Consider the following 14478-nt stretch of genomic DNA (forward strand, 5'->3'; position numbering starts at 1 on the left):
TTTTCAGCTTCTTAAATGTGAATATTTTCAGGTTTCTTTGCTCCGTTTGACAAAGAAATCGTTTTTAGTTTCTGAACAAAGCATTCTGCATTTGAGAAACACTGAGCAACGCGTTCTGACATTTTATGGATCTAAACCACTCATTTCAAAATGATTAATTTAGAAAATAACAACTTCGTTGCAGCCCTACTGCTTTTACAACATCAATACCTTATTGGATGTAGAGTTTACATGTATAGGGCTAAATTACGCTGTACATGTTGTATATGTAGGCTTCTATTTAATTTACTGATATACTTTCTCATTTTTGTCCATATTTGGGCACAATTTCATTTCATTGTTACACCACGGTCCACAGCAGACACAGAAATGTCCTTCTGTAAGAAATTATAATTTCCTTGATCAATTTATCAGCTGACCTATTTCCCTTTTTAAAAAACAACATAACTTTAAAAAAACAGTGAAAATGTCCTCAAACATCCTGCAGAGAGTGAAATTTAAAAGACAAATATTCCTATAAATGATCCTTTTCTTTATTATTTGATAACTTTACGACTACGGCAGTTGTTTTAATATCTACTGCGACATCATCGACCCTTCCTCCATTGTATAATTGTGGGGGCTGTGGATCTTTTTTTTTCCCTCAGATTTCCCAGCAATGACGTAGTGCTTTAAAATCTTTCTTCTTTTCTCGTCACATGATTTAATATTTGTGGAACGTGGGCACGTTCCTCGTGATCGTCTCCTCATGTGTTAGTAAACTAGTCCCCAGTCTGTGATTCAGACAGGAAGCTTTCAGTCAAGTCTGTCAGAGACTTTTTGGCCTCAGAGCCAATCAAGTGTCAGTTCTAGAGTTTGACCACAGGGTGGCGTGGTTTCCATCAGCGTCACTCAGCTGGTCACAGTGGGAAGGCACATTCAGGAAAGGCTCAGCAGCCGACAGGCACATTATCAGGACAGTGTGTGTGTGTGTGTGTGTGTGTGTTAGATCTTGGGCCTCCAGCCTTGTATAAACTGTGTGATCTTGGTCACATGGAGTCGGCTCAGGTGGAAGTCATGTGACAGGATGTCCTCAGTCAGCTGCACCAGGAGGCTGCCGTCGATGCGCTCCCTTTGGAAAATGGCCACCGCCGCCTCTGATAGGCCGATGAACCTCAAGCACGCGGACACTTCCTCCAGCGACAGAGCGGAGAGGTCGGTGGGCGGGCGCCAGGTGGGGTCAGGGGTCAGGGACGGCCCCTCGGTGACCGACGTGCCGCCGCCACCCTCTGCGCCTCTGGAGGACTCTGAGGTGGGGCTGGCGCCGGGCTCGGGTGACGGACAGGGCGACTGGCGGTTGAAGGGGTTCAGTGCGCCAAAGGGGGCGAAACGACTCTGCGGGGGTGGCGGCCGGAGGCGGGGCCCCGAGGAGGTAAAGGAGTCCGCCCACGGCTCCACCCAGGTGGCCTGTGCCGGCTGAGGGTTGGCCGTGCCGTCTGCAGGGAGCGGCTCGGGACTGGTGGGGTTCGGGGCAGGACAGTCGGCCCAGGAGCACGGGTAACAGTAGAGGGAGGCGTCTGGAGAAGGTGAGCAGCTGCAGCAGAGATCACAGGTCAGTCAGAACACGGTAATAAGGATGGAATATTATGGGATGACACGTTTTCTGTAATATTTATTCTAGTAGGAAAAATGCTGCTCCGGTATTATTTGTCGAATATTCTAAACTCCAGCACATGAGAGCAGGGCTGAAACTAGAGATTATATTCAATGTGTTGTAAAGATAATCCTCATCCACATCAGCGTGATAATGATTTACAGATTAGATTAAGACTGATGTGTCGCATGTTTGTAGGAACAAAACAAAACAAAACAGCACCTGTCCTGAAGTCCAGAGGAGTAGAAAGAAAGGTTGGGTCTCGGTGAGGTGGAGGCTTTGGGGAAGCGAGGTGGGACCGGCGGGCTGGGGGCGGGGCTAGAGATGGAGCCCCCTTTAGAGCAGCGAGGAGGAACCGGAGGGGCGATCAAGTAGCGGCACTCCTCTCTCACCTACATGCAAAACACAGAAAATTAGAACTGTGACAAACATTTTATAACCATAACCAGTAGTCCTCATGGAGACCAAAACCTGGTCCTAACAAGAACCTCATTTCAGAGGAGCTGGTTATGTTTAGGGCCAAGATTTGGATTGTAGTTAGGCTATGGTTAGAGTTAACACATTGTTCAGGTGGGGGATGTATGGTCAAGATGAGATTAAGGTAATGTCCTCGGAAGTCATGGAAACCAGACTGTGTGTGTGTTTCCCAGCGTTTCTACTTGGTAAATGTCGAACTTTGTGACCTTTACACCTCAAACAAACTTCCTCTCTCTCTCTCTCTCACACACACACACACATGCACATACACACAGTGTCTTGACAGGTTAAGTATCAGGGAATGTGGAACTGTGTGTGTGTGACAGGCTATAATCCAGCTGCACAGCAGACATCAACAGCGACACTCCCTCCGTGTTCTGCTGCGAGCTGCCGTCACTTTGACAAAAGTAATGAATTCAACAGAACGAGCACGATAATGCTTCTTTACAAACACACAATGCTGTATGAGCAGCAGTAGCGACAAGAAAAAGAAACCTGACTTATCTTTAAGATACAGAGAAACAAAGCTTTAAAATCCTAGTGTGTAACATAAATATAAATACATGTCTGAGGCGCCCGCAAGTTAAATCTACTGCTCTATAAAACTCAATGTTCAAAAGTTTGATGATGTAAATCATTTTTGTTCCCGCCCACCCCTGCTCTGCTGCTGTACACACACAAACGCTCCCTCAGTGAAGTTAGTTTTGCTTGACAGAGCCCGTTTTCAAATGAAGAAAGCACCAAACAAATGATATTTCATCATCAGAGGCAGAATAATAACAACGGAACCGTTACAATAAAAAGAAAGTGGAGCAAGGAAGGAGCTGAAACAACATCGCAAAGATATGTAGACAATTCAATGAATGTTTAACTCAACAACTCCATAATAACCTTTCAGCATAATGTGAATGGTAATATGGTCTTAGATAGAACCAGCCTTCCACACCTCCACTAGTGTCTGTAGTAAAATATGTCAATATGTCTTTTGAGCTAATTTTCTCCGTTATTGATGGAAAAATTGAATAAAAACAGATACTTTTTCACTATATTTCTGACAAATGTTGGACATAACAGTCATTATTCTGCTGTCATCAAAAGATACTCAACTTAACTAGTGTCACCTACAGAAACTAAAACTAATAACTATAGTGTCATCTACAAGAAGTAAAAGAAACAAAGACAAAACAGCGATCTGCTTGTTGAACTAACAAGTTTGACCTTCATGTGCAGATGTGTTGTCTCAATGATGCACGGAAATCTAAGTGAAAGATTTCATTCAACATAAAGTTCAAAACCATAAAGATGCTCCATTAATATCAGCACTAACACGCTGATATTAAAGTTGTTGTGTAGCCTCTATTAAATCATAGTAATCCAGTTTATATTCCAACATGTAGCTGCGTCCTCTCTGATGATGTATGTATTCATGAGTGTTTTTCCAGGAAGGCAGAGTGTGTGTGTGAGCGTGTGTGTTTGTGGTCAGTGAGGTTTAAAAGCTGTAATGTATGAATAATTCACGTCACGCATCCTGACTCTTAACAGACTCATGCTGCTGTGGACAGACGATGAGACAGAGTGAGTGGGAGACAGAAAAGACAGGAGGCGACGTCTGAAACTCACAGCATCAGATTTTGGAGGTACAGGTGGTGGCGTGGACACTCTTGTCACCACGGTACCAAGAGTCCCGTCCAGCGAGGAAGACGAATGGAAGGAGATGAGGTTCGGCTCCTTCCCCAAGCCCTCTGCGTTCTGATTGGTCCAGAGTTCCTCGTAAGGGATTTCCTCACTGGTCCTCATTTCAGCCTCAGTCCACTCAGGAGTCACATACTCCCTCTCCTCGCCTGGCCCCTCCCCCAGTCTCTCTCCGTAAGAGTCCCTGCAGCGCTGTGATAGGCTGTCCGAAACCCCGCCCCCATACCCGCACATCGACAGGCGCTGCAGTGCCGGTGCCACGGAGTCCTGACCTGACACGCACACGCGCGAGTGCCGCGGACTCACGCACTCCTCCGTCATACACTCCAGCTCCGGCCGCGTTTCTCTCACCGCGCGAGAGTAGGCGTCCGGGTCGAACGCGTGTCGCATTAAGAGGCTCTCCAGCGCCGCCGTGTGGACGGAGGCCTCGGCCACGTTGAAGCGGGGCATGCAGCGCAGCAGCAGGAAGTGGGAGGGGGAGACTTCCTGTCGGCGGATCACCATGCAGAGCACCACCGTCTTGCTGACAATGTTGAGCAGCTTGTAGCGGTGGCCCTCGCGGACCGCATGGCGGTCGTAGGGGTTCCGCGGCGGCCGCGAGGGTACGGACACGTTGACCGGCAGGCGGACCCTCTCGATTATGCTGCGCACCGTGTGCTCCCCTCCCAGCATGCCTTGCTCCAGAGGGGAGCGTGTGCAAAAGCGCCCACGGCAGCCGAAAGGAAGGCTGACACTCTGGTTGGTGCGATGGTTCATACAGACCAGGCAGGGAGTTTTACCTGCAGAGACAGAGACAGAAAATCGTTTCAGACTTTAAATGAACATGCGTCCTGATTAATCTGATCAAAGTACATGTCTGAACACCAATTTGTCCTCAATGTGTCCTCAGGTCCCATCTGAAAAACAACATTGCAGGTGGTTTAACGACACGTGGGCACAGAGGCCTCTAAAATGTCAAATATGTACTGATGTCTTTACATTTCATTACTAAAAGTGAGGTTACAAGAGCCTTTTCTGTCTGTTTCAAAGACCATCAACTGGCCAAAGCAATGGACAGTGCACAAGGCAGGGTGGAGTGGGTAAAGACGAGTGTCGGGGTGACATGTGACAGAAAAATAGCAGCGAAAGGGAAGGTCCACAAGACGGCAGTGAGACCTGCTATGATGTATGACATGGACACTGGCACTGGGTCTAAAAGACAGGAGCTGCTGGAGCTGAAGATGCTTTGATATTTTTGTTGGGAGTGACCAGGATTTCCATGGACAACTCAGGTGGAATGGTTTGGAAACTAAGTCCAGGTTGAGATACAGTAGTTTGGTCATGTGCAGAGAAGGGATATTGAAGTTCAAGATGGAGCTGCAGGGCAGGAGGAACAGAAGGAGACCACAGAGAAGGTTGTGAAGAAGGACAGAAGAGGACACAAGGGAGAGGACAGGATGGACACAGATGTGGCAACCCCTAAAGGGAGAAGTAGAAAGAAGAAGAAGTGCAACCACTGAAGTAGTTCACCCTGCCCCATACTGTACCGCATCAACACACCGAGTTTGAACTTTACTCACTTCTAGGTGTTTTTCCCAGGCGTCTCAGGAGCGCGCTCAATCCCGTCTTTTCCTTTGAGGGTGTGGCACAGAGGAGCTCCGCTTTCCCCATGAGTGACAGCTCATCTCCAGCCTGCAGAGTGAAGCTGTAGGGCTCACTGTCCTCGCTGAACTCCCCTGACACCACCTGCAGCGCACACACACACACAGAGAGAGAGAGAGAGAGAGAGAGAAGAGAGGATGTGATGCTGCATCTCTCCAAGGATTTGTCATGTTTCCCAAAAACACTGTGGAAAAAAGAGTCAGAATAAACATGATCTGCCTGGTTAAAGGTCCAGTATGTCACATTTCAGAGGGTTTATTGGCAAGTATTGAATATACTGCCCTTTAGTATGTTTGTATAAGAGTAAAATCACTTTAACATACATATTGTTTGGTTTTTGTAGCCTTAGAATTACTTTCTTTATGTACCACAGATGAGGGCTTTGCATTATGGAAGCTGCCACCATGTTTCTAACAACAGCAAACACACAAACCAGCCAGATTTCACATTTCTGTATGAAATCAGAAGCTTAGAACATCCTTTTACGTATGCGAAGGCCACTGTAGTTTCTACACAATGGACCTTTAAGAATAAAGTAAAGCTAAAAGGAAGGTTTGAGTTTTTGACCTTGACACTAAAGGTGATTGTCTCCAAGACAAAGACTCGGTCAGGGAAGACTCCGGCAACTTCCTCCACACTGGAGAAATACTGGACTGGATCCCTGACGTCCCGGTCTTCATCCAACAACTTGAACTTGCCTATAAAAGAGAGCGGAAAACAGGATTAGCAGGATGAGAGGGGACAAGCAGACAGATGGTGAAGGAAGTGAAGGAAAGAAGAATTTAATTGAGGAGAAAAGGGGAGGTAAAAGGAAGGAAGCAGGATGAGGAAAGAGGTCAGGAAAAGAGGAAGGAAGAACTAAAGACAGAACGTTGTTTTTTTTGTTTCTTTTGGCTTCATGCAGTTCACATACACGTCCTTTAAAGGACACTGTGTTGACTTCCATTAATTTGAACAGCCTATCCAAAGCCTTACTCCTAACCTTAACCATAACTAGTCAATGCCTAACTCTAACCTTAACTTCAATTCAAATTTGCCCAACACTGAACCTCAGTAATAAGGTTCTGCCTCGTGTGGACCAGGTTTTGGCCTCCATGAGGACTACTGGTCCTGACAAGGTCAGTGTTTATGCCAGAAGATGTCCTAAAGAGGTAACAAATACAATCACACACACACACACTGCTTGGATGAGAAGAATACAAAGACACCTCCATGACCTATGACCTGGCACCAGCTCCCCACCAATCAACAGCCAACAAGGGTTGGCATGGCAACCACTAAAGGACCCCCATTCTCACGCAGAGCAGAGACACATCACCATGGAGACACATACACTCACACATTCTCTCACACACACACACACATACAACTGCTCATCCGCCTCCATCTGTAAATCCCTCACACTTCAGGCCAGTTAATGTGTGTGTGATCTTTATAAGTATTATTTTGGTTGTTTTAGTCTGCTGTTGTTTCTCGTGTTGTGAAGAACACAGTGGTCTCTGAGGCATCAGCTTTTCAGCCGCTGAACTGTGATAACCCTCTTTTCTTTCTCACAGAGTCAAAGTGTTGTGTGTGTGACGGAGGGGAAAAGAGACATGAGAAAGTTTTTTTGTCTGGGAGGCAGAGCGGAATACCAAATCTCCACCATCCTCCTCCTCCCCCTCCTTCTGCGCCGTCTCCCTCGTGCTCCTTCCACCCCACTGCCTTCCAATTCAGACAGAGCTACCAGGAGAAGGAGCTTCCACCCACTGAACAATACCAACAAGTGCCACTTTTCAACACAACCCCAAGAATGGGACCCGTCTGAGGAGGGGACTGAAACGAAACAAGGTTTATGGCTTTAAAACACCACCTCCATCTTGAAAACTCTTACTAAGCTGAAGGCAAGACTCCAAATATTCACGCTACTGTTACTCTGAGGCTTTTAATTCCCTGCAGCACATTAAGTTTTGGCCACTATTTCCACTTTAGGACTAGAGACAAACAGGTTAAGTGGCCCCAACTGATATTTGCCATTTTCTAATAATCAGCATTGGCCCATTATTACTTATAAATCAGCCAGTTTTGACAAATTATGCTTTGTCTCAGAAACTTCATAAAAGTTGCTTTAAGTCACAGAAACTTTATTTTTTCATTCAAACATTCACTTTTTAAGTGTTTAGATAACCTGTTTTGTGTATTTAACGTTTATATTCACATATTTTTTATGGAAAATACTGAATATGACATACAGATAAGAAAGACAGACTTTTTTGCATTTTCTGATATCATCCATCCATCCATCTTCTACTGTTTTATACTGCCAATCTCACCCTGGACACATTGCCAGTCCATCTCAGGGACACATAGAGACAAACTCTCACACTCACAGTGAATATAAAGTGTCTAATTTTGTGCTAATCCACGTCCATATCCACATGTCTTTGGACTGTGGAAGGAAACCAGAGATACTGTTATCTTTTATCAGTGGGAGGAAAAACAAAATCTGATGCCCTGATTTCTAAAAAACTGACATCACTCATAGAAAAAACCTATATCAGTCGACCTCTAATTATAACAGTGGCTGATGTGGCGCCACTTTCTCATTCATCTCCTCTGTCCTCTACACCTGAGACACCCATGTCTCTCGCTGATGCACAGAAGATGATGCAGACATGATGGTGAGGTCAGGAGGAGGAGGGATCCTGTGGTCTGTCCCCAGAGGGACACCTATATTGCTCTCCTCCTCCTCCTCCTCTTCCTCAGCTTATTTGGACTTCCTGCATGAAGTCATCGCACAGACATGATCTCATCTCTGCACGTGTCCTCTGATTCATCAACAACAACAACAACAACTCATATGTTACCGTTAGAGTGACATCAATGCAGTCCTATAAATATGAGATTGTTTAAGTAAAAATGCAGAAACGCCTACAACAATCTGTTCCCGTTGAACTCATTAATATACTAGGGTTTGATTAGTCTATTAGTAGTTTGGTCCATAAAATGTCAGAACAGTGTTTTTAATTTTTTCTTATATGGAGCAAAGAAACCAGAACATATTCACATTCCAGAAGCTGAATAATCATAGAGCTTCTTTTACTTATTAAATAAAACACTCATAAAGCTACAAACCTTATTCAAAAGCAAGAACCCAAGTGAATGACGGAAGAAAGCAGTAAATAGCAAGTCATACAGATAGACCGATAAATTGGCCCAATAATCTGGCCAAATTCTGTTGGCATCAACCAATTTATCTGAAATTTGCTGGCTTATTATTATTTTTTATTTATGTACAGTTACACTTTGTTGATGAATGCTGCTAATTCACTAAAACTCTGCATTTTCATCCAAACATGTATTTAAAAAGTGATTACCTGTTTAATATTTAGTTCATAAATTATTTAATTTATAATCTTTTTTTTTATTTTTCAGATTAGAGCGACAAGACTATGAGTATTATTTTAAAAAACAAATCAGCATCATACTGTATATTGGCCATCAGTTATAGAAAAAACCCATATTTGTTGACCTCTAATCAAAAACAGGTTCTACATAGGATGACAAATAAAATGTCCCAGTGCTTTTTGTCCTTGTATTTTAAAGGCAAGAACACATTTATTAGTTCTTGTTAAAAGGACCATACGTGGGATTACACCAGGACAACGAAATGACCTACGAGAGATTCACTAAACCAGGACACGGACACACACATTCCTCTTTACCTTCATATTCATTATTGATCATTCGTTACAACTACGGTGCAGACCTTTTCATTTCTATTTCTTCACTTGGCTCATGTCATTAACACTGACGGTCAGTGACACACTTCCGATAGTAAAGTGTCTAAAATGTCAACCTCTATTCTTCTGGAAAAAAAAGGAGCCTGAGCGGCGTCAGGAGTGTGAGGTAACATCGGCGCTCCGCTGATGGAGTCAGTGGAGGAAGTGACTGAGAATAAGGGAGACACATTAAGATCCAGTTACACAGGCAGTCAGCGAATAATGCGGTCGGACAATGGGATTGGGTGGATGAGCTCCGGTGAGGTCATTCTGACTGGACCCATTCATAAAAAGAGCGGAAAATGGAAAGTGAATGGACAGGAGAGTGAGAGGGAAGGTCAGCTGATTGACTGGTTGAGTGTGTGGTGAATGGAGTACAAAGAGCATAATATTCATTGTCTGTAGTTCATTCATGTTGCCTTCCACCAAATCATTCATTCATTCATTTATTCATTCATTCATTCATCGTCTGGTGCTTTATCCTCCACAGAAATCCAAAACATATTTTTAGGGAAGGGCTTTCACTTGATTATAAAAAAACTCAATCAGTTACCGTGATTAATCAAAACAAATCTTTCTACTCCAATAATAACCTAGTTTGTAGTGCATCTAGAATCACAAGGTGGCAGCAGCAGCAAGAATTGAGTTATGGGATTTCATGTGTGTTTGCAGAAGTGATGAAGTTTACAAGGTTTCTTGAATGCATCTCTTTAGCTGCTCCTGTTAGCTTTGTCGAGAATATTCTGATATTTAACCCCTAATATTTATGCTAATGTCATATTTTCAAGTTCCCCATTAGTTAGACATAATAACAATTAGCTTGTGTGCGTGTGTGTGAGTGTGTGGGCCATACGGTGCTGTAGTGGTTAGCACTCTCGCCTTGCAGCGAGAAGACCCGGGTTCGAGCCCCGGTTGGAACAAGGGCCTTTCTGCATGGAGTTTGCATGTTCTCCCCGTGTGTGCGTGGGTTCTCTCCGGGTTCTCCGGCTTCCTCCCACAGTCCAAAAACATGCAATGTGGGAATAAGGTGAATTGGACACTCTAAATTGACCGTGAGAGTGAATGGTTGTTTGTCTCTAGCTGTGTGTGGCCCTGCGATGGACTGGCGAACTGTCCAGGGTGTACCCCGCCTATCGCCCGATGTAGCTGAGATTGGCACAGCACCCCCCATGATCCTCTGGTGGAGGATAAAGCGGTAGATGATGATGATGATGACTGTGTGTGTATGTTGTATTTATCTTTGTGAGGTCTAAAAAACATACAAACCTATCTTTTTTTTAAGACATTTTGACCTTGTGAGGGACATTTTGTCCACATATTTAAAGGGTTTTAGAGTTAGGGTTACAATTAGGATAGGGTTAGGTTAAGGGTTAAGGTTAGGCACTTAGTTGTGATTGTCATGTTTAGGGTTAGCAGCTAGGAAACGCATTATGTCCATAATGTGTCCTCACTGAGACATAAAAACAAGTTTGCGTGTGTGCGTTCTCACCCTGGTATTGCAGAGGGATGTCTATCTTGGGTCCGATGACGTAGTGTCCCTCCTCTAAGCTGTGGGCTGTGACTGTGGTCCACTGACGGCAGGAGTGCAACAGCACCACATCCTCCTCTGACAGACCCTCCACACATTCACCTGGAACACACACCCGCATACACACAGAGATAAAGACAAATCAACTTAGAAAAATGGATTAGTAATAAACAAACGGTCTCATGGCCTCAGGTTTTCGGGTCACGGTAAGTGGCTCAGCAGTGGAAAACACTAAAAACAAACACACACAGTCAGGATTCAGTGTCGATAATTACCACCATCAGTGACGGTTCACCAACTCTAACCTACGCATCAGGACCACGCTACACAACTGACAACCTACTATTACACAGCCCACATACACACACACACAGCTCTCCAGCCTTCACTACAGAGCCATCATGTAGCACAACAGCATTGATTTCTGTTAACAGCACAGTGGTACAATTCAATCACACACACACACACTTCCTCTCACACACTCATCAGATGGATGTACATCTTTTTTAGTTCTTGGTACAAAGGATTGGAACAGCTGTTACATCCAAAATCTTGTAGAAATAAAAATTTTTTACTGTTTCTCTGGAAGTTGGCGATTACACGCCTTGGTGAATTGGTTAATTGACCCCTGGGTGTGAGTGAGAGTGTGAATGGTTGTCCGTCTCTGTGTGTTGACCATGTGATGGACTGGTGACCTGTCCAGGGTGTGGGTGCTTCAGCTCTCTGTGACCCTCATGAGGAGGACAAAGTGGTAGAAAAAGAATGAATGAATGCTTTCAGTCACAGCAATCTGTGAAAAACTGCCCTTAATGTGCGTTTTATTTGTACATTGGGCTCTTTTTGTGTATGATTTGTTATCATGTATCAGTTATAGTTGAAAAACCCATATCAGCAGTGCCAGCTCAAGCCTTTATGGGGCCCAAAGCTGAATTCATTTTTGGGTGCCCGTCCCACCACCTTGAAATAGCCGATGCTTAACTATTATTGATACTAAAATAACACTTGTTTACATGCAGTTTAATCAAACTAAGGCCGTAGTCCGACTAAGACGACTGGACAATTGGCCGAGCCCGAGTATGCATGTGCACACCGTGTATGTCTGACTCGTAGGTGGCACTGTATTTATAGGCTAGTGCTTATTGAATCAGTTTCCCGTTGACCTTTATGTGACAAAAATACAAACAATGAATGGTGAGATGGGCCGTGCTCTTGTTCTGTTTCGTACCTGCTGTACATGTTAATCGGGATTCGTGATACAAATTGGCAGAAGAAAGACGCCACCGCATGATTTCTGTGCCAAGTCCGACTCCAGTCAGACTAAGTGTATGCATGCAAGGGTAATCAGACTATGACTGCTATTATCCAGGTATGTTAGTCCGACTAAGACTAGCTCGATTTTAGTCGGACTAACATGTTTACATGACATGACAAGAGTGCATTTGTATGCAACTTTTACTGTTAAAAAAACATCTGATGTGATCACTGACCCCCCAAAAATCTTCACATTATCAAATCTGGCCCTCGTTTAAAAAGTTTGGACACCCCTGTCTTAGTCTGACTAAAATTGGACTTTTAACATGCATGTAAACACACTGACAGACTCTATATCCATCCAGATTATGACACTGCACAAAATACTGACATCACACTCTGTTCTAAATAACTAACCACCTTGTGATTGGAGAAACAAGCATCTGTGGGGTAACTACACTGCAGTTAATAAACACCCACAGGTTTTCCACACACACACAGACACAAGGTGTGTAAATCTGGGTGGGTGGTGGTGGGACTCTACGGCCTCTGTTCTGTCCACCAGCAGCAGGAGAGGAGAGTACTGAAGATTTTCCCTGCTTGTTAGTATTCACCACATTCACCGACAGATTACACATTTACATATGAAAAGAATTGAGCAGCACTTCAGCAGCACAACAGACACTTTGTGGCCTCGCTGGACTGGAACAACTTTGGCCATGACACTCCATAAAGTGAAGACATCAGAGCTGGTGCAGTTTCGTGTGAAAACATTAGCATTAAATAAGAAATAAATGAACACAGAAGTGAACACAGCAGTGAAATAATGAGCCCCTCTCTTTATCCCACTCTGTGTGTTGGTGTGTGAACTGTGACAGTCTGTGTCATGAGAATAAACGCTGCAGCTGCGGTAAGGTAGGCGAATTTAGCAAAAGTAATAACGGAAATAAAGCCAGAGTGGTTTCAAAATAAAAGGCATCAAACTCTTATAAAAGAAGTTGACAACACACCAATTGTTGAATGATGCAGAGGCGTAAAGCTATTTTAATTTAACATAAGTGAAGTATGAGCTACTTTTTCAATGGACATATACATGCAAGTCAAAAGTAAGTGATACTGTAGAAATCACTGACTCACATGGAATATCAATGTTTTCTAACACCCGTATAAGGTGTTATCCCAGAGATTGATTAGTAAATGTAAGTATAAGTCAATATATTAGAATGATTTAATTTATTTAAGTGTCCTTTTCCCTATAAAACATCATCAACCTGCCCATTAATAAACAGATTAATAAGATATTGGGACAATTAGGAAAACTGTACATGAATTTGAGAACATGAGAACCTTTTCTTGGCTGCAGCTAACTTACTGTTCTTCAAACCATTTCTATGATAAATTGACTAATAAATTTATCACTGAGAAAATACACAGCTACAAAAAATGAAATGAATTAAAGGAAACATCATTATTCATTTAAAATATAAAGGAAGCGTGAGCAAATTATTTTATATGAAGATATATTTTAGATCTCTGCACTGGTTGGCATTGATAGGATTTCGTTCGTAGGATTTATTTTGAAAGTTATCACCGGAAGCAGAAATGTTGTTCTAATCCACCTTGACAGAACGCTACACAGATTCTTGTCTTTGAGATAATTATAACACTTGTCGTCACATTTAAGTGACGTTACGGAGAAAAAACACTGTCAAAATATAGTTTACTCCATATACGTTTACATTTTTAACTTTTCAAAAGTTAGAAAAACACATTTTAATCGGTTTCATCACTGTTACGGTGCCGGTTATCTTTACCTTTACGGGGTTGCGAAGGAGCTAACAGTTGGAGAAAAGAAAGCGCAACAGCACTGAAAGTTTGTTTTTAATTTGTTTGTTTGTTTGTTTGTTTGTTTGTTTGTTTGTTTCTGCTCGAAGTCGCAGCAGGTGGAGGCTGCTTCTTACCGTGAGCCAGACGGACCAGAGTGGGCAGACGGAATTTGCTGACCACCGCGTCCAACGGCAGCGACAGCGGGCTCCAAGTAATCTCCGACAGGCTCGCCGACAACTTCTCCATCCTCCCGGGTCATCACGGTACCGGAGATAAGACTGACGACGGTGACGATGATGATGGTGACGATGAAGAAGACAATGGAGGTGATGGTGAAGGAGAAGTGCTGCGGGATGAGTGTGGAGGTAGAGTGGGAAAGAGTTTCGCCATGTTTGAATGTAGGAGAGAGAGGCTGACAAGAGTCCGTGCGCGCGAGCGGTGGGAGGGAGGGAGGGAGGGGGCGGGGGGGCAGCGCGAGACACATCTCCTCACACACGCACGTGAGAACTAAACAGCAAAGTTTAAATTCAGTCAAAAATAAACAAGTAAATCACCAACTACATGAATAAATTAAGTCACAATAACACTATATAAAAACACCTAATTATTAACAATTAAACTGCATATTTGGATTGTGTCTACTTTACAAAGAGGTATAAATGTATGTA

At 43.7% G+C, this 14478-nt stretch overlaps 1 protein-coding gene across 1 annotated transcript; it reads right to left on the minus strand.

Annotated features, from left to right (window-relative positions):
- Window positions 1–138: 138 nt before the first annotated feature.
- Window positions 139–14231, minus strand: gareml (GRB2 associated, regulator of MAPK1-like). Its single transcript, XM_044049371.1, has 7 exons — window positions 13945–14231; window positions 10694–10834; window positions 6011–6141; window positions 5362–5527; window positions 3731–4581; window positions 1856–2025; window positions 139–1573 (listed from the first exon to the last, which is right to left on the minus strand). The coding sequence occupies exons 1-7, from the start codon at window positions 14054–14056 to the stop codon at window positions 985–987; spliced, it is 2160 nt and encodes a 719-aa protein (XP_043905306.1). The 5' UTR covers window positions 14057–14231; the 3' UTR covers window positions 139–984.
- Between the last annotated feature and the right edge of the window lie 247 nt (window positions 14232–14478).

This window comes from Solea senegalensis, linkage group LG17, assembly GCF_019176455.1.
Source record: "Solea senegalensis isolate Sse05_10M linkage group LG17, IFAPA_SoseM_1, whole genome shotgun sequence".
In the NCBI taxonomy this organism is placed as follows: domain Eukaryota; kingdom Metazoa; phylum Chordata; class Actinopteri; order Pleuronectiformes; family Soleidae; genus Solea; species Solea senegalensis.